This window comes from Bison bison, unplaced genomic scaffold, assembly GCF_000754665.1.
Source record: "Bison bison bison isolate TAMUID 2011002044 unplaced genomic scaffold, Bison_UMD1.0 scf7180017864352, whole genome shotgun sequence".
Classification (NCBI taxonomy): domain Eukaryota; kingdom Metazoa; phylum Chordata; class Mammalia; order Artiodactyla; family Bovidae; genus Bison; species Bison bison.
This window is the reverse complement of record NW_011494924.1, coordinates 6,712,491-6,731,416: the sequence shown is the minus strand read 5'-3', so window position 1 is coordinate 6,731,416 and position 18,926 is coordinate 6,712,491. Positions and strand designations below refer to the sequence as shown.

The 18,926-nt window shown below is 45.7% G+C and overlaps 1 protein-coding gene across 1 annotated transcript in view; it reads left to right on the top strand.

Annotated features, from left to right (window-relative positions):
- Window positions 1-18,926, top strand: part of TRPV5 (transient receptor potential cation channel, subfamily V, member 5) — a 31,758-nt gene that overhangs the window by 3,274 nt on the left and 9,558 nt on the right. The window contains exons 5-11 of the mRNA XM_010855038.1: window positions 196-294; window positions 455-630; window positions 1,003-1,149; window positions 2,970-3,182; window positions 16,745-16,831; window positions 18,381-18,457; window positions 18,692-18,857. Of these exons, the coding sequence (XP_010853340.1) occupies window positions 196-294; window positions 455-630; window positions 1,003-1,149; window positions 2,970-3,182; window positions 16,745-16,831; window positions 18,381-18,457; window positions 18,692-18,857 (965 nt within the window). The remainder of the gene's footprint in view (window positions 1-195; window positions 295-454; window positions 631-1,002; window positions 1,150-2,969; window positions 3,183-16,744; window positions 16,832-18,380; window positions 18,458-18,691; window positions 18,858-18,926) is intronic.

The following is an 18,926-nucleotide window of genomic DNA, read 5'->3' as shown; positions in this document are numbered from 1 at the left end:
GCCCTCATAAGGCCAAAGGCCAGAGCCAAGCCTCCACCCACACCCCAGGTCCCCTCCAGCATCCCCGCCTCTGGTCCTGCTGACAAGGGGCCCTAGGCCCAGAGCGGAGACCGGGGAGGGAGTGGCGGTTGCTTGGAGACACCGCCCCTCCCCCCTCCCCGCCTGCATCTCACGCCTGGGCCTCTGCCTCTCCAGGGGAGCACCCTCTGTCCTTTGCCGCCTGCATGGGCAGCGAGGAGATTGTGAGGCTGCTCATTGAGCACGGTGCTGACATCCGGGCCCAGGACTCCCTGGGTAAGAGCTGGGCTGGAGGGGGCGCTGGGAGGCTGGGGGTGGCAGGGGAGAGGAGAGGGGCTGGGACCGCCCTCAGGCCCCCCCGGGGTGGGGGGTGGTCCTGGGGAACGGCAGGGACTCTGGTCCCAGGGGTCACGTGACACCCCGTGTCCTCTCCCAGGAAACACAGTGTTGCACATCCTCGTCCTCCAGCCCAACAAAACCTTTGCCTGCCAGATGTACAACCTGCTGCTGTCCTACGACAGGCGAGGGGACCACCTGCAGTCCCTGGACCTCATGCTCAATCACCAGGGCCTCACCCCCTTCAAGCTGGCCGGAGTGGAGGGCAACACTGTGGTGAGGGGCCCTCCCCCAGGCCCACGGGGGTCCTTCTCCTGACCCTTCTTCCCAAACTCCCCAAAAGGGAGTACCTCCATCTCCATCACTAAAATCCTCAGCCTCAGGAATTTCTGACTCAGGGGGATTACAGAATCTTACCTGAGAATATCTGCTATGGTAACCCAAAGTTCCACTCCCCTTGCCTATTCTCTCCTTTCAGATCTTTATAGGATTTGTGGGAAGGAAAGACAGCCCCAAATTAAAGTTTCAAGTCAACAGAGGCTTGTCAGTTCCCAGCTGTCCACCAGATCCAAGGAGTAAGCAACCGTGCTGTTGCCCTTGACCTGCTCTTTACATGCTGACCCCCGTCTCACCCCTGTGTCCACCCAGATGTTCCAGCACCTGATGCAGAAGCGGAAGTACATCCAGTGGACGTGCGGGCCGCTGACCTCCACTCTCTACGACCTCACAGAGATTGACTCCTGGGGAGAAGACGTGTCCTTTCTAGAGCTTGTGGTCTCCTCCAAGAAACGGGAGGTATGGACACCACGGAGGATTAGGGGCTGTCAGGCGTCTGTGCAGAGCCCATCTGTTTACCAAGATCCTCGGCTCTAGAGGCTTCCCTGTAATAGATGGGGGTGAGGATAGACTCCTGGGATTTTGGGAGAAAATGCTGATCAATACCTCTTCCCTAACTCTGCTCTCTCTGCTTAGCTCTGGTCCCTTCTGCTTACCTTTCTCATACTAACACTGCATATGAGTTCTCCAGATAGATGTTGCTTCCTATCACTTATTCATTCAGCATATTGAGCTTCTTGCTGGGTCCCAGACACTGTACCAAGAACTGAGAATACAGAAACAAACTCAAAAACAGTTCCTTTCAGACAGCTTTGTCCATTTCCCATCCCTGTTCTCAGTAACTGTAATAGCCTTCAAGACAAACATTGGGGTCTATACTATGAATGGTACCTAATGACGCAATGGTACATAATGGTGCAACAGAATGGAGGTCCGTTTACATTGGCTTGGATGGGCCAGAAAAGATGTCACAGGAGATGTGCTTGAGCTGGGGCTTCTAGAAGGAATTGGGAATCACCGGGCAGATGAGGAAAAAGAGAGATTTCCAGAGAGGGAAAAACGCATGGGTCATTCAGACAGTATTGGATTGGGTGACATGAGGGAAAGGAAAGTTTGTTGAAGATTTATAAAAAGAAGAAAATACTGATGCTTTCTGGAACCTCCAAGATGGTGGCAAAATACAGTTCTTATTGTTTATCTGCCACCCAACAATTTCCTAGAAACCCTCAAGAGCCACAAAACTCAGATGATCGCTGGTACTAACAAACAGAGGATCTGGTTTATCAGAGGATCTGATGAACAAAGTGGCTGGTTGCTATGAACTTCTTCAGAGCAGGATTTCTTAGGGATTGGAAGCCCAGCCTTCACCTTCAGTTCTATCAGGCAACCAAGATTTGTTCATTATGATGAAAATAGAGGCTCTCTCACTGGAGCTTCTTCAACCTCCTGCCTTGTTCTGCCCAGCAGGTCTAGAAAGCCTCCCCCATCCCAACCCCGTCTCTCTTCTACTCTGTAGGCTCAATGGGAAAAGGTACTTTTTCTGCTTGTGGGTAATCCCTCCAGCTAAACTCTGACTTTGCCTTTCCCTACTTTCTTAGATGCATCATGCCATCTATCATCCTCTTTCAGGAGCATCTTTAAAGTCTCATTGGCCACTTAGATCTGAGCATTAACCTACCCAGCTTAGATTATGGCCACACCCGACTCTCCAAGTCCTCTGTTGTTCCTCTCATGTCCGTAATACTTGTAGAGCAAATCTGACTACATGCTTGCTTGAACCTTCCAACAGTTTTCCATTGCATTCAGATAACAAAGTCCAACTCCTTAGCTTGGCATTCATGAGGTACCGTGATCTGGCCCTCAGCTACTTCATACAGGATAATCCCTGCACCCTCCAAAAGATTCTGCCACATCCCCCTCATATGCCAATGTCTTCTCACCTCTTCCTGCCTTGGCAACTGCTGCTACTATATAAAAGACCTTGCCTAACTCTCCATTCACTCAATTATCTCAGCCATCTATGTCTCGTCCTTCAGAGTCTCTGAGGAGCTCAGAGATCCTGGTATTTACTTCTGCCATGGTTTATCTGCAGCACTAGCCTGAGGCACCACAAATAGTAGAAACTGACTAGTCATCTGTAAAAGAAATGAATGAAAAGATGAACTGAATGAATGACACTTGTGCTGATCATGACGCTGCCTGCCTGGGACCCTGTGGGGAACCTGGTGCTGCAACTCACTATGTTGGTCATCCCCTGCTGCCCTCTTCTTCTATGGCAGGCTCGTCAGATCCTGGAGCAGACCCCAGTGAAGCAGCTGGTGAACTTCAAATGGAGAAAGTATGGGCGGCCTTACTTCTGCATCCTGGGAGCCTTGTACGTGCTCTATATGATCTGCTTCACCATGTGCTGCATCCACCGCCCTCTTAAGGCCCGTAGTGGCAACCACACAGATGCCCGAGACATCACCGTATTCCAGCAGAAGCTGCTCCAGGTGACTCTTAGAGGGGATAAGAGGGGCTGTTAGCATGGGGTGATGGCACTGGAAACCAGAGCCATGCTGCCCAGGAAATATGCCACTCCTTTGACTCTGGCAGGGGCAGGCTCCTGATTACCTGGACAGAAATTAGGCGGGAGTTAAGGGGACCAAAGCTGGGACTTAATGAATACAAGTGGACTTGTCCAGGGAGTGATGGCTTTCTTGTGAACTTTGAAAGAATGCTTAGTTTACCTGTACCTTTGTAAAATCCCTTGTTACTCACAAAGGTCTGTAGACCAGACCTTTGTAACTGTGACCTTCAACAAAAGCCTTGTTGTTCTAAAGGGAGGAAGAGTGTGCTCCAGGTCCATTTTCTGAGTCTGCCTGTGAGTAACACAGACATTCTTCGGACCTTCATTCGCTTCTGAACACAGAATGAGTGCATTGAAAGTGAGGTATCAGCTGTCTGACCACCTGTCAAATGTGCTGCAGAGGATGCCTAGATTGCGTAGCAGTTAGAAGGAAATAGTCTCTGGGGTCCCTTTTACTCTGGTTAGCTTGCCATTCTGTGAGTCACCTTCAGAGACCTGGGGTGAGGATGGCTGAGTAGAGATGTGGAGTAGATGTCCAGGTCTGCTGTTGAAAGGAGGAGACTCCTTGGTGTGACAGAATGAGCAGGCTCTCATGAGTGCTTCTGGGCATGTTGAATGTACATGTTCATTTAATAGGTAACCAAAATTCTTGTCCTAGTGACCTGAAAATACCTAAAAGGGAGTGCAGGCATGTGGGCAGAAAGCAAAAGACACAGGAGGAACAATTTTGCCAGGGAAGAGCTCAATGGCTAGAGATTTATGCTCAATGCAGAATGGGTCAGCTAGAGGTATAGCTCAACCTGGACTTGGAAAAGGGGCAGTTTGGGGGAGTTAAAGAACAAATAACCTAAGTCGAGTTAGCTCAAAGGCAGTGGATACTCAAAGAAAGGACAGGGCAAAGAGCCTTATTAAATGCTGAAGTAGGTCAAGTCACTCTAAGCTTTTAGAATTGCCTCTTGGTGTATATACAGTGTGGCCATGTGTCCAGAGCCTCTGACTGTCACAAAGCGGGGTTTGCTGCCTGCAGAACACAAGGCTGAGTGTGGTGGGGCGGCCTTGTTCGAGGTGGGCATAGGTGCATTTGGGGGAAGCTGGGTTCCCTGCGGCTCAAATGGGACACGAAGGTTGTCCCTGGTGTGGAGACCATACACCAGGAAATAAGGACGTGGAAGGGATGGCCAACTGAGATGGGCCAGTGATAATGATAAAGGAAATGGATAAGCATGGGGGTGGCTGGACATTTCCAGTGCTCCTGACTCTGATTCCTCAGATGCATTCTTTGCCAGCCTTCCTTTGTTTCAGGCTGACTGGGGGGGATTTTCTGGATCTAGAATGCAGATCCAGAATGTAGATAGCCTTCTAGCCAAAGAGTTGGGTGATGCTGAGCAACTGACTACCACCAAGGCTCCTTCTTCTTTCTTACCTTCTTCTTACCACCGTGTCTCTTTCTCTCTGGGGGAGGACTAGTTATGTCCCTGTGAATATAATGTTCCTTTGACCCAGATAGTCTAGATAGTCTAAATTATTAGCAGCTACTTCCCCTTGCCTCAGGACTAGATGAAGCATAATTATAGCTAAGTGCTCTAACTTTCTTTCCATCTTCTTTTTCCTTTCTTTTCCCCCTTCAGCATTTTTACCCTTTTGCTCACTTTGATAAAATCTACATTAGCCCAAATAGAAGACTCATGACTTTCAAATATTCTTTTCTTGGTTGGGTAGGTGGGGCTTAAGAAAGCAGCTGTGAGCAGTTTGAATAGGGAAGAGCATCAGGGAAGGTCTGTGTATTTTCGGCATGAGCCCTTGGGCCTTGGTCCTGAGTTGATGGGGCCCATATGTTCCTCTTAGTAGGAAGTCAATTGGGATTAGATCAGGAGCTCCAAAATTTATCACCATGACTTGAAAGATTCTGCTTTCATGATGCGCCACATTTATTGAATAATATGGAATTCTTTTTTTCTACATTTCTATTGCTTGAGAGTCTTAGAAATACGAAAATGTACCAACATAGGGTCTTGATTAATGCAGTTGTTGCCATATTAATCAGCCTACAGAGCTTTCTCTTAGATAAATGAGTACTTTTATATTAAATTCTATTAATAAATCTGGACACACAGAGCTCTCAGTCACTGTAGGATTTTCTCTGTGGGTCTCATGGGATCTAGAAAAGTCACTGGACTCCATGACAGTAGCCCAGAGCACCATCGCAAAACACTGGAAAGGAAAGAAAATACTCCTTTATTTATACAAGGTGGCATAAACTAGGCAAAAGCAGTCATAGGAAAGGGTGGAGTTTGGGAGATATTTTAAGAAATTTCTTCACTCTAGGATGCTTCATTGCTCAGCCATAAACGTTATGCTATTCCCAGACTTCCCAAGAACTCTCTTAATTAATGAGTTAATTTCTTGTCTTCATTCAATGTTTACTTGGTTTAGGCAGAACAAAGTGCATTATAATCCTAGTTCTCCTAGACTGCCAAGTGAGCAGAAAGTTCGAAGTCTGGGATTAGGTGGCTTAGATTTAAGCCCTAACTCTAAAACCAAATAGCTGTTTGACTTGAGCAGATCCTATGTCTTGCTAGATCAGTAGTTTTTTAACCAAGACTACTTATTAGGGCTTCTTTGGTGGCTCTGTGCTAAAGAAACTGCCTGTCAGTGTAGGAGATGCAGGTTTGATCCCTGGGTTGGGATGATTCCCTGGAGAAGGAAATGGCAACCCACTCCAGTATTTTTCCCTAGGAAATCCCATGGACAGAGGAGTCTGATGGGCTACAGTCCCCGGGGTCACAAAGAGTTGGACACAGCTTAGTGACTAAACAACAACATCGACAAATTAGAAACATAGAAATCTGGTAAAAAAAAAAAAAAAAAAAAATTATGGATCCCTAAGCTGCCCCATACCTGAGGCATCAGAATGTCTGAAATCGTGGCCCCTGGCAATGGTATTTTAAAGAAATTCCTTGATTGATCCTCATACTCAGCTTGGCTTGAGATCTGCTAAGCTTTCTAAGGTGAAACTGATCACTCTGATTGTTTAGACCCCTGATTTGCTGTTCAGCAAGCGGTATTGATCTCCCATCATCAGATTTCCTTTCTGTGTTTTGATGATTTTCCTTGATCTCTCCAATGACCTTTGCTTCAAATTACTTTGCTAATTCATTCATTAGACAAACCTCTACTGAGAACCTAAGCGTGCCCCAAGCATTTTTGTAGGTATTGGAAACTCAACCTGGTCTGAGCAAAACACACTTCACCTCTGCCTTTTGCCATTTGCAGACTGACTGACATTAATTAAATGAATAGATATTTCAATGCAAACTGTGATTGTTACAATTCACATGAGTTTTGCTTATGATCAGAAGACAGGATGCTGAGAGACTCCTTGAAGGAGGAAATGGCAACCCACTACAGTATTCTTGCCTGGAAAATTCCGTGGACAGAGGAGCCTGGCAGGCTATAGCCCATGGAGTCACAAAGAGTCAGACATATCTGAGCATGCGTGCAACGATAAATTCAAGGTGGAAAGTGAATTCTAGGCAGAGACAATGCATATACAAAGGCCCTGGGGCAGAAGAGTCTTGTGAATGTCTAGGAACTGAAAGAAGACTGGCTAGAATAGAGGGAGCTGGGGCAGGAGCCTCCAGATTAGGTTGTCTGGGCAGATCTTTCCCAAATCATGTAGGATATTGCTGGCCATCCCAAGGATTTTACTTTTTATCCTAAAATTAATGAGAGGCTCAGGATTTTAAACAGGGGAAACACTTGATAATTCCTACATGTCGCAATTCCTCACAAACTCCGCTATTCAAAGTGCCATAGTTATTTGAAACCCAGCTGTATGCCAGCTCAACACTGTTTTACTTGAGGGTCCTACCCAACTCCCTTTGGAACAAGCACAGCAAATTAAAGAGAAGGCAGAGGTGGGAGAAACAGAGAGCCCGGGAGGTAAAAGTAACATCTATTGGGCGCTGGCTTTGAGCACTTGCCATGCATTTTCCGGTGCTTCTGAGATCTTGTGAAAAAGCAGATTCAGAGAGGAAAGCTGATGTGGGCCCTGAGTTTCTGCATTTCTGACTCGCTGCTGGGTGAGGCTGGTGTTGTGATTCTGTGGACCGCATTTTGGTTGCTAAAGAATTATACTGGGTGATCCTCATAGATGCCCTCATAAGTAAATGAAATTCTTATAACCATTTTAAAGATGGTGAATCTGAAGTCGTGAGAGATTAAGTACTTTGGTAAAGATGCTCGGCTAGTAAGGGCAGTACTGGTTGGGGTTCCGGTCTGTTTCACTTCAGAAGCTTCAACTTTAATACAAAGCCAGGTCATTTCTCCCTCCAGAGAAATATGCTGGATTCCAGGTTTCTTCCTCAGAGGGACCCACTGCTTGAGGAACTCCTGTTTCCAGGCTTCGATAGGTAGCCAGTGCCTGCCATACTCATCTGTACCTGGGCACACCTGATATTCCCCCCGCAAGATAAGAGGTGCTGTGCTGGAGTGCAGGAGTGGGGAGTTAGTCAGACGTGGAGTTGCCTCTGACCTCTAGCCACTGAGCTACTGCCTATGCTCCAGTGTTGATCACTGGTTCAGTTCAGTTCAGTTCAGGAGCTCAGTAGTGTCCGACTCTTTGTGACCCCATGCACTGCAGCACACCAAGCTTCCCTGTCCATCACCAATTCCCAGAGCTTGCTCAAACTCATGTCCATCAAGTCGGTGATGCCATCCAACCATCTCATCCTCTGTCATCCCCTTCTCTTCCCTTCAATTTTTCCCAGCATCAGAGTCTTTTCCAATGAGTCAGTTCTTCACATCAGGTGGCCAAAGTATTGGACTTTCAGCTTCAGCATCAGTCCTTCCAATGAATATTCAGGACTGATCTCCTTTAGGATTGACTGGTTTGATCACCTTACAGTCCAGGGGATTCTGAAGAGTCTTCTCCAGAACCACAGTTCAAAAGCATCAATTCTTCAGCTTGTTGTTGGTCAACGTGGGCCCCAGTTTTTTATGTGATTAACCTTTTGGTGGCTAGGGGTAAGTCCTGCTTCTGTGGGAATGGATAAGGATGTCTCTATAGAGAAAAGACATCTGCTGGGTTAATCTTCCTGAGAAAACACAGAGACTAGGACACAAAATAAGCCCCTGGAAGGTAGACTTATAAGGTAACCATGAGATCTTCCTCCCTTTTTGGCCTAGTGGTTCTCAAGTGGGGATCTGTAGTAGAAATATTTACATCTTAAAAAAAACAAGATGCTTGATTCTTGCACCAAATTAGAGTCTCCAGGGTTGGCCCAGGCATATGTGTTGCGACAAAGCTTCCCAGCTGATTCTTGTATGTATGTGTGTATATGTGTATGTGTGTATATGTATATGTATGTGTGTGTGTGAATGTATGTGTATGTGTGTGTGTGTCTGAATATGTATGTGTATGTATGTGTGTGTGTGTGAATGTATGTGTATGTGTATGTCTGTATATGTGTGTGTATATATATGTGTATGTGTATGTGTGTATGTATATATTTTGGCTGCACCGAGTATTCGTCGTGGTGCTGGGGCTTTTCTAGTTTTGCAGTGAGCAGGTGTGGGCTTAGTAGTTGTAGCGCGTGTGCTTGGTCACAGTTGCTTAGTTCCCCAACCAGGGATCGAACCTGGACTCCCTGCCTTGGGAGCATGGAGTCTCATCCATTAGATCACAAGTACCACCGCACCCCCCACCAACCCGCTGATTCTGATGGGCAACCTGGTTAGGAATCCCCGCACAGTCTAGAGGATGAGAGGAAGGATTGTATGAATGATGACCAAGCAGGTCTCTTTCTGGGAGCTTCATTGCTCTGCAAGAATCTTGGGGAGAAGGAGAGGGTCTCAGATATGGTCTGACAACTGTCTCCAGTGCCTTCCCCCTCCTAGTGGTTGCACTTGCTCCCCACCCTTCCCCACGGTGGTACCTGGGCCCTGCTAGGCCCACCCTTCTCTGGGCATTTCCTTCAAGACAATGAGCTCAACCAGCTGGTGAGCAGGACACTCTCTGTAAGCCAGTTCTTAACAAAGTAAGGCCAGTCAGCCTCCAAGGGGCTCTGGCCATTGACAACTCCTGAAATTCTAAGCCATACAGAGAGGTTAAGAACTCTAGTCATTGTTGAAAGATGCTTATTTTTTAAAGGAGCTGGGGGGGAGGATTTTCTCAGTGCATCATTAACTAAGCCTACTTAGGTGACCTTGAGCTAGGAATCTGGAAATTCCAGGCGAGCCCAGTTCGTCATCATCCTTTCTCCATTTACCTCCCTGCTCTCACTTCCTGGTTCCCCTCTGCCTCCCTCCAGCTCTTAGATCATGCTCAGCAAGCACCTGTCTGCTTACCTGCCTCCTTCTCTCCTTCCTTCCTTGTGAATGCAGCGTCTACTGTGTGTGCATTGTGGATAAAAAGGAGTTAGAGGTCCCTGCTTTAAGGGAGCTCTAAGATTCTGGGTGCGACAGAAAATGTCCAGATAACTGCAGTGTGCTGGGGAAGGGCTGTGAACAGAGACTGGCATCGTGTTCCTGCAGGGAGACAGCTGATCTGGACAGAGGGGCAGGGAAGGAGACCCAGGAGGAATGCTGTGACCTGGATCTTAAGGTTAATGGTGAACCAGAAAACCCTGCTGGAGGAAGGCATTCTGAGAATAGGGCACAGTTCATATGGAGACCTGTCTTACCAGTTGAGGACCCTAGTAATCAACATGGCTGGAGCTGACACAGAATATGGGGACCCAGGGCAGGAACCAGACCAGCAAAGCCATTGTGCTGAGTCTTATATTTTAAAAATAGAGGAAAAAGAAGAATAAAATATAAGACTTTTTTTTCTCTTTTTTGGCCTCACCTGATGGCATGTGGGATCTTGACTCCCAGACCAGGGATTGAACCTGCACCCCCTGCAATCGAAGTGTGGAGTCTCAACCACTAAACTAGCAGCGAAGTCCCTCATCTCACAAAGCACAGTTCTAACTAAAAGAACACATGTGCAACCCCAGCAAGGGTTCCGGGCATCACGCTCGGTAGTCTGAATATTTTCCATTCCTGTTTCACAGTGAGCACTTCTAAGTAAAGAATACATGCCCATGACTTAAAAAATCCAGTGGCAGGTATAATGAAGACCACCAGTGCACTGGCCTGCCCACCTCACTCATGCCTTACTTCTTGGAGGCAACCAGTTGTTCCCTCTTTAGGCTCTTGGTCCCTGTTGTTACCTCTGTCCCACTGAATAATACACTTCTATCTCTATTCATTAACTAAATTTAGACATTAGCTATTGACTTTCTACTATGATACAGATTTAGAGAATACTCATCACTCCCATCTCCCCCCCTCATTTTTATCCCAAAGACATGCTGGAACTAGGAAAGATATTAAGCAGAGAAACCAGGTCATGATATATGCATTTGAAAAGGTCAGTGCAAAAACAAGGTAAGGAGTGGGTTGAATGAACGGGCAGTGGGTACAGGGTGCCATGGGTTTGCTTTAAGGCAGTGGTGCTATGGATTGAGAGCCAGTGGAGCATTTGAGAGAATTTGGGAGGCTAAATGAACAGGACTTCAGTAAAGTGAATTTACAGTTAATTTTGCCAAACATACCCTTGGTCCCCAAACCTTTTCATAAGAACCACAAATCTAGAGAGCTACAGATGGGTCTTTCCTTATAGATAGGAAATCTTGAATGAAATCCCCAAAGAATAAAATTCTAAAAAATTCAAAGAAAAACTTATTACCACGTTGAGTTTAGAGTTTAATTCTAGAAGTGCAAGGGTGGTTGATGAAAAGGGGATTCTGATTGTCAGTTTAACAGACCTCAGAAAGTCATTCATTATAATTCAGTGCCCCTGTCCATGTTTAAAACACTAAAACCTTTCTCCACTTTGTAAAAGAGTATCTCTTCCAAACAAGAGCCATATTACACATGAGTGTGAAATACTAGAATTTATCTTGAAATCAAAGAAAAGGGAAATGTTTTAAAAGTTCACTACTATCATTATTTTTCAGCTTTACTGAGATATAATTGACAATTGATATTGTAAGGTATTTAAAGTGTTCATCACAGGGATTTGATATACATTGTAAAAGGATTCCTATCATCTATTAACACATTCATCACCTCATGTATTTATTTATTTTTGTGAGAATAATTAAGTTCTGCTCTCCTAGCAAATTTCAGTTGTATAATGCAGTGTAATTAACTATTAGTCACCTTGTTTTACCATCAGACCTTATTCCCCTTATAGCTGAAATTTTGTATCCTGTTACCAATCTCTCCTTATTTTATCTGTGCACCCAGCCCTTGGCAACCACTTTTCTACTCTCTTTTTCTAGGAGTTTGCCTTTTTTTTTTTTATTCCACATGTAAGTGATATCATGCAGTATTTGTCTTAATCTGATGGGCTTATTTCACTTAGCTTAACGCCGTCAAGTCATCCATATTGTTACAAATGACAAGATTTCCTCTTTTCTCATAGGTGAATAATATTCTGGTGTGTGTATGTATATATATACACACATATATATGTGTGCCTGTATGTATACATATGTATGTGTGTGTGTGCATGCGTGCTAAATCATTTCAGTCGTGTTGGACTCTGCGACCCTATGGACTGTAGCCCACCAGGCTCCTCTGTCCATGGGATTCTCCAGGCAGGAATACTGGAGTGGGTTGCCATTTCCTACTCCAGGGGAGCTTCACAAACCAGGGATCAAATCTGCACCTCTCATGTCTCCTGCATTGGCAGGTGGGTTCTTGTCCACTTGCACCATCTGGGAAGCCCATGTGTATGTGTGTGTAATATATATATCACATCTTTATCCATTATTGATTGATGGACACTTAGGTTGTTCCTAGAGCTTTGCTACTGTGACTAATGTTGCAATTTACACAGAAGTGCAGATACCTCTTCCAGATTCTGTTTTCGTTTCCTTTATTTTTTAATTTATTTTTATTTGGAGGATAATTGTTTTATGATGCAGTTCCTTTGGATATAAACCTAGAAGCTGGATCATGTAGTAATTCCATTTTAACTTTTTGAGGGGCCACCCTTCTGTTGTCTACAGTGGCTGCACAAATTTATGTAGTGTACAATAGTGTGCAAGGATTCCTTCTTCTCTGCATCCTTGTCAACAATTGCGATTTCTTGTCTTTGTAATACTGGCCGTCCTAGTCGGTCTGAGGTGATATTTCACTGTGGCTTTGACTTGCGTTTCCCTGATGATGAGCGGTGCGGAGTATCTTTTCTGTACCTTTGGCATACAAATGCCAGCCCTTTGTGTGTCTTCTCTGGAAAAAAGTCTGTTCAGGTGCTCTGTCCAGCTTTTAATCGGATTGTTTGGGTTTTTTGCTACTGAGTTGTATGAACTGCTTTTCTTTTCATTGCAACTTTCACACATGCATGTTACCCTTTGTTTTCCAGAGAGAGGGGTTTTATTAAAAAAAAAACAACAACAACCTTATGAAAGGATCTGTGTGGTGGTCTTGGAGAGCAGCAAGGAAGGGGGCTTTCAGGAGAGTGTGGTGCTCTGCAGGCTACTTTAAGTGACAGAGAGATGGAGACAGCTACTTTAGGGCAGTCAGACACCGAGCACGTGTGTGTGTCCAGTGGCTGAGTCATGTCCCACTCTTGCAACCACATGGACTGTAGCCCACCAGGCTCCTCTGTCCATGGGATTTTTCCAGGCAAGAATACTGGCATGCGTTGCCATTTCCTCCTTCAGAGGATCTTCCCAACCAAGGGATCAAACCCACATTTCCCAGGTCTCCTGTATTGCAGGTCGATTCCTTACCAATGAGCCACCAGGGAAACCCCAAACCAAGTGGAACAGAGGCCAAAGCTTGGCATCTCTGGACACCTCTGTTACTAGTGAACTTGAGCAGGGGAACTCCTGCTCAGAAAGGAATCTGTTGAACAAGCAAAGGGGTGCTCGTGAAGGGCAGACCCAGGAGGCGTAGATGGGAAACAAAACTGTCCCTCAGATCAGATCAGATCAGTCGCTCAGTCATGTCCGACTCTTTTCGACCCCTTGAATCGCAGCACGCCAGGCCTCCCTGTCCATCACCAACTCCCAGAGTTCACTCAGACTCACGTCCATCGAGTCAGTGATGCCATCCAGCCATCTCATCCTCTGTCGTCCCCTTCTCCTCCTGCCCCCAATCCCTCCCAGCATCAGAGTCCTTTCCAATGAGTCAACTCTTCGCATGAGGTGGCCAAAGTACTGGAGTTTCAGCTTCAGCATCATTCCTTCCAAAGAAATCCCAGGGCTGATCTCCTTCAGAATGGACTGGTTGGATCTCCTTGCAGTCCAAGGGACTCTCAAGAGTCTTCTCCAACACCACAGTTCAAAAGCATCAATTCTTCAGTGCTCAGCCTTCTTCACAGTCCAACTCTCACATCCATACATGACCACAGGAAAAACCATAGCCTTGACTAGATGAACCTTTGTTGGAAAAGTAATGTCTCTTCAAACTGTCCCTAGTATTCATTTTTTACATTTTCATCCCAAGGAAGAGAGTTGATACCATTCTCCTGCTGTCCTCTAGGGGTGCTCTAATCACCACAAAGCTCCTGGCCAACAGGTATCCTCCTCCTCTTAGTTGAGCCAAAGAAAAAGTTGGTGGCAATTTTCCAGCTATATGCAACCAAGGTCCTGGATTCCCTGGTGGCTCAGATGATAATAAAGAGTCTGCCCGCAGTGTGGGAGACTCGAGTTCGACCCCTGGGTTGGGAAGATCCCCCCGAGAAGGAAATAGCAACCCACTCCAGTATTCTTGCCTAGAAATTCCCAAGGATGAAGGAGCCTGGTGGGCTATAGTCCATAGGGTTGCAAACAGTCAGACACGACTGAGCAACTTCACTTTCACTTTCATGCAACCAAGGTCCAAAGTTTTCTTAAAAATTGTGTATAGACACATATATGGCACAGATGCCATTATTTTATTTCTATATCTAGTGTTATTTTGTCCCTAAAATTAACAAACTTATTATTTATCCTACTATCTGATTCTCAAAAGGAGTTTGCCTGTTTCACAGTGAAAGACAGATGCAACCGGAACATTAAGATAAAGAAAAAGAACAAGATCTGTGATCTGAATCTTTGGATGGAGGAGAGGGTATTCAAAGACAGTTGCTAGAGCTGGAGATTAAAAAAAAAAATAAAAGACCTCTGAGCTTCCTTGAGAGCAAAGCAAAAGGGAAACCACTCACTATATGATAAAATAAAATTGTCCAGTCTCTCAAGAAAAGTAAACATCAGAAAAGTTGGCAGGACATCAGTTCTTTAAGGAACAGCACCAGCAAAAGAACTGAAGTCTAGTCACAGATTGTTAGAGAATGTTGTTTACTAAAGGTACACAGTCACCAATTCCTTTCCTGCTCTTCCCTGGTCCCATATGATTTATCTGAAACATTTCTACCATCTCTTAGTAACTCTGGTTCTACTCTTCCCTAAAGATTATATCCTTGGCTTCTTCTGAGCTGACACATACCCTCTTAGAGGCCACAGGATATTTGTTGGGTGCCTTCTTTATACCCTAGAGCACCTCCTGAGGTGGTGATTTAGTTGCTAAGTTGTATCTGATTCTTGTGACCCCGCCCCCCCACCCCCGCCCATTGACTAGCTGTCCAGGCTGATCTGCCCATGGAATTATCCAAGCAAGAGTACTGGAGTGGGTTGCCATTTCATTCTCCAGGGAGTCTTCCTGACCCAAGGATTGAACCCAGGTTTCCTGCACTGCAGGCAGATTCTTTACTGACTGAGCCACCAGGGAAGCCATGAGCACCTCCTACTACGTAGCATCTCTTCCTGTTTCAAAAGTTATGCCTCTCACTGGACCAGTGAGCACACTACTGAAGTAGCCCATAGAGGTTCCGTTTATCAGTAGAACAGAGATGACTGGTGGTTCTCACGCCTAACGAGGGATCCCATCCTCTTCAGTGGAGATCATCCCTAGGGACTCTCAAGTCCTGTCTTGGGTGCACAATTCAAAGACATGATCTAGGAGAACAGAATTCCCAAAAGTCTGAGGGGAACTTTTGGGAGTGTGTGTTGAAATTATTTGTTCAATTTCATCTGGAGGTTATATATACATGATCAGTTTTCCAGAAAGAGGGCCTGTGGTCTTCATGATATTCTCAGATGGGCTCATAACTTCAAAAAAGTTAAGGAGCATTATTGTAGAATTTGATTGCTGCATCTGGGTAACACTGCAAGCTTTTAACTGTGAAGTAAGGTGTGCAGAGGAGGATGGTTTTTATTCATGTTGACCTTAGGCCTATACCTTTGACACTTACCATCCAGGATAAGATCAAGTTCTTCCTTAGAATCGAAAACCATAGAGTGTCTCTAGCCCTTTTCTCTGGAGAAGGAAAGGGCAACCCACTCCAGTGTTTTTGCATGGAGAATCCCAGGGAGGGGGAGCATGGTGGGCTGCCGTCTATGGGGTCGCACAGAGTCAGACACAACTGAAGCGAGTTAGCAAGCAAGCAAGCCCTTTTCTATATTGCCAAATCATAATAAAACCACAATGAATTTACCTATGGGGCTTCCCAGGTGGCCCTAGTGGTAAAGAGACCACCAGGAGATATAAGAGATATGTTTGATCCCTGGATCAGAAAGATCCCCTGGAGGAGGACACGGCAACCCACTCCAGTATTCTTGCCTGGAGAATCCCATAGACAGAGAAGCCTGGTGGGCTACAGTCCATGGGGTCACAAAGAGTCAGACACGACTCAAGTGACTTAACACAAAACATGAATATATCTATAGTGCTCTGTGGCTTATAATACATCCAAATACATTATCTGATTTGGTCTTCACAAAAACCCTAGGAGGTAACCATTATAGTCTCCATTTTACAGACGAGACATCCCAAGCTCAGGGAGTTTTAGTGACTGATTCAAGGTCTCACTGGAGCTAGAAGGTTCTGGGTCCATCCCAGAATCCGAGTTCTGTGGTGTGCTTATATTCTACCTGCTGGGAACCACAGCAAGGTTGGAAAAGCTGGCCTTTCAGCATAGCTGAAACCAGCCCAAGCCACTAATAACTCTTCCTGTTACTTTAACTTTCTTAACCTGATGCACTTAAATGCGACCTCAGCCCCTCAGTACACACATCATCGTAAGTTATAATTCAACAGCATAAGAAGTGAGTTGTTAGGTGGTAACTCAAGTTGTTAGCATATGGAACATATATATTGTATTGGGTTGGCCAGAAAGTTCATTCAGATTTCCCGTAAGATGGTATGGAAAAACCCAGATGTATTTTTGGCCAACCCAGTATATTGCATCTTGGTTTACTTAGACCCATGCCCTGGTCATAGACTGAGCTGCAAGGACAAATACAGTGGGGGTGGGTGGTGATGGTGGTGGTAAGGGGTGCTCTTATTCTTCTTGGATAGAGCTGAGTTGCTTTAGACCACTTACTCAAAAAGATTTGCCTCTCAGTCCATCAGAAAGCACTTCTGATCCTGAATGTCTCACCACAGGAGGCCTACGTGACTCAGCAGGATAAAATCCGGCTGGTGGGGGAGCTGATGACGGTCATCGGGTCAGCGATCATCCTATTCCTAGAGGTGAGGTGCAGCTGAGCCCTCAGACTGAAGTCTTTTATCTTTTTTTTTTTTTTTAACACCAAAAACATTTTGTATTGAGATATAGCCAATTAACAGTGTTGTAGTTTCAGGTGAACAGTGAAGGGACTCAGCCATACGTAGACATGTATCCATCCTTCCCCAAACTCCCCTCCCATCCAGGCTGGCACATAACCTTGAGCAGAGTTCCCTGTGCTGTCCAGTAGATTCCCATTGGTTAGCCACTCTAAACACAGCAGTGCATTCATGACCTTCCTGAAGTCCCCACCCCTCCACCCCCAGTGACCATGAGTTTGTTTTCTGAGTCTGTGAATCTCTTTCTGTTTTGCAAGTAAGTTCATTTGTATCCTTTCTTTTTCGATTCCACATATAAGGGATGTCAGATGATAGTTCTCCTTCTCCATCTGACTCACTTTACTCAGAATGACACTCTAGGTCCATCCATGTTGCCACAAATGGCCTCATTTCATTCTTTCTAATGGCTGAGTAATAGTCCATTGTGTGTGTGTGTATATATACACAGCATCTTCTTTATCCATTCCTTTGTTGACAGACATTTAGGTTGCTTCCATGTCTTGGCCATTGTACACAGTGCTGCAATGAACAATGAGGTACATGTATCCCTTCAGATCCTGTTGTTCTCTGGATATATGCCCAGGAGTGGGATTGAGGGTCATATGGTAGTTCCGTTTTTAGTTTTTTAAGGAACCTCCATACTTTTCTCCACAGTGGCTGGACCAGTTTACATTCCCACCAGCAGTGCAGGAGGGTTCCCTTCCTTCCATACCCTCTCCAGCATTTACTGTTTGTGGATTTTTTGATGATAGCCATTCTGATCAGTGTGAGATTATATCTCATTGTAGTTTTGATTGGCATTTCTCTAATAGCTAGCTATGTTGAACAACTTTTCATGTGCCTATTGTCCTCTTTAGAGAAATGTCTATTCAGGTCTTATGCCCATTTTTTGAGTGAGTTGTTTGTTTTGATGCTCCTGCTGCTGCTGCTAAGTCGCTTCAGTCATGTCTGATTCTATGCGACCCCATAGACAGCAGCCCACCAGGCTCCTCTGTCCCTGGGATTCTCCAGACAAGAATGCTGGAGTGGGTTGCCATTTCCTTCTCCAATGCATGCATGCATGCTAAGTCGCTTCAGTCGTGTCCGACTCTGTGCGGCCCTATGGACAGCAGCCCTCCAGGCACCTCTGTCCACAGGATTCTCAAAGCAAGAATACTGGAGTGGGTTACCATTTCCTTCTCCATTTTGATGCTACTAAGTGTCATAAGCTGATTGTAAATTTTCAAGACTAATCCCTTATCAATCACATCATTTGCAAATATTTCCTCCCAATCTATGGATTGTCTTTTTGTTTTTTGTTCCCTTTTCTCTGCAAAAGTTTTTGAGTTTAAGTAGGTCCCACCTGTTTAGTTTTGCTTTTATTTCCATTATTCTGGGAAATGGATTTAAAAAGATGTTGCTGTGATTTATTGAACTGAAGTCTACAGTTTTCCTCCCCTGTCCGGTCTTTTTCCAGATCCCAGATATCTTCAGGGTCGGTTTTTCCCGCTATTTTGGACAAACTGTCCTCGGAGGGCCATTCCATGTCATCACGTGAGTGTTCTTCCTTCCGGCCCCCTGCCTTCCCTTGCCAGAAACATTTCAGGTCTCCCTATCTCTTTCTGGGACTCTCGCTTCCAGGGACTTTTCTCCTCTGGGTTTGTGTGTGTGACTGTGTATGTGTAGGTGGTTGAGTGGTGGGTTCTGGGCAAGTCAGCGCCACGCTAGAAGGGACCTAGAATATTCCCAGCCCCTCCTCTCATAGCCCCCTCCCCTCTCTCCCCCCAGCATCACCTATTCCTTCCTGGTGCTGGTGACCATGGTGATGCGGCTCACCAACACCAGCGGGGAGGTGGTACCCATGTCCTTCGCCCTGGTGCTGGGCTGGTGCAGTGTCATGTACTTTGCGCGAGGATTCCAAATGCTGGGCCCCTTCACCATCATGATCCAGAAGGTCAGTGCTTTCTCCACTTCCTCTTGCTTTCAGACATCAGACTTTTCCCAGACCAAGGGAGGGGGTAGG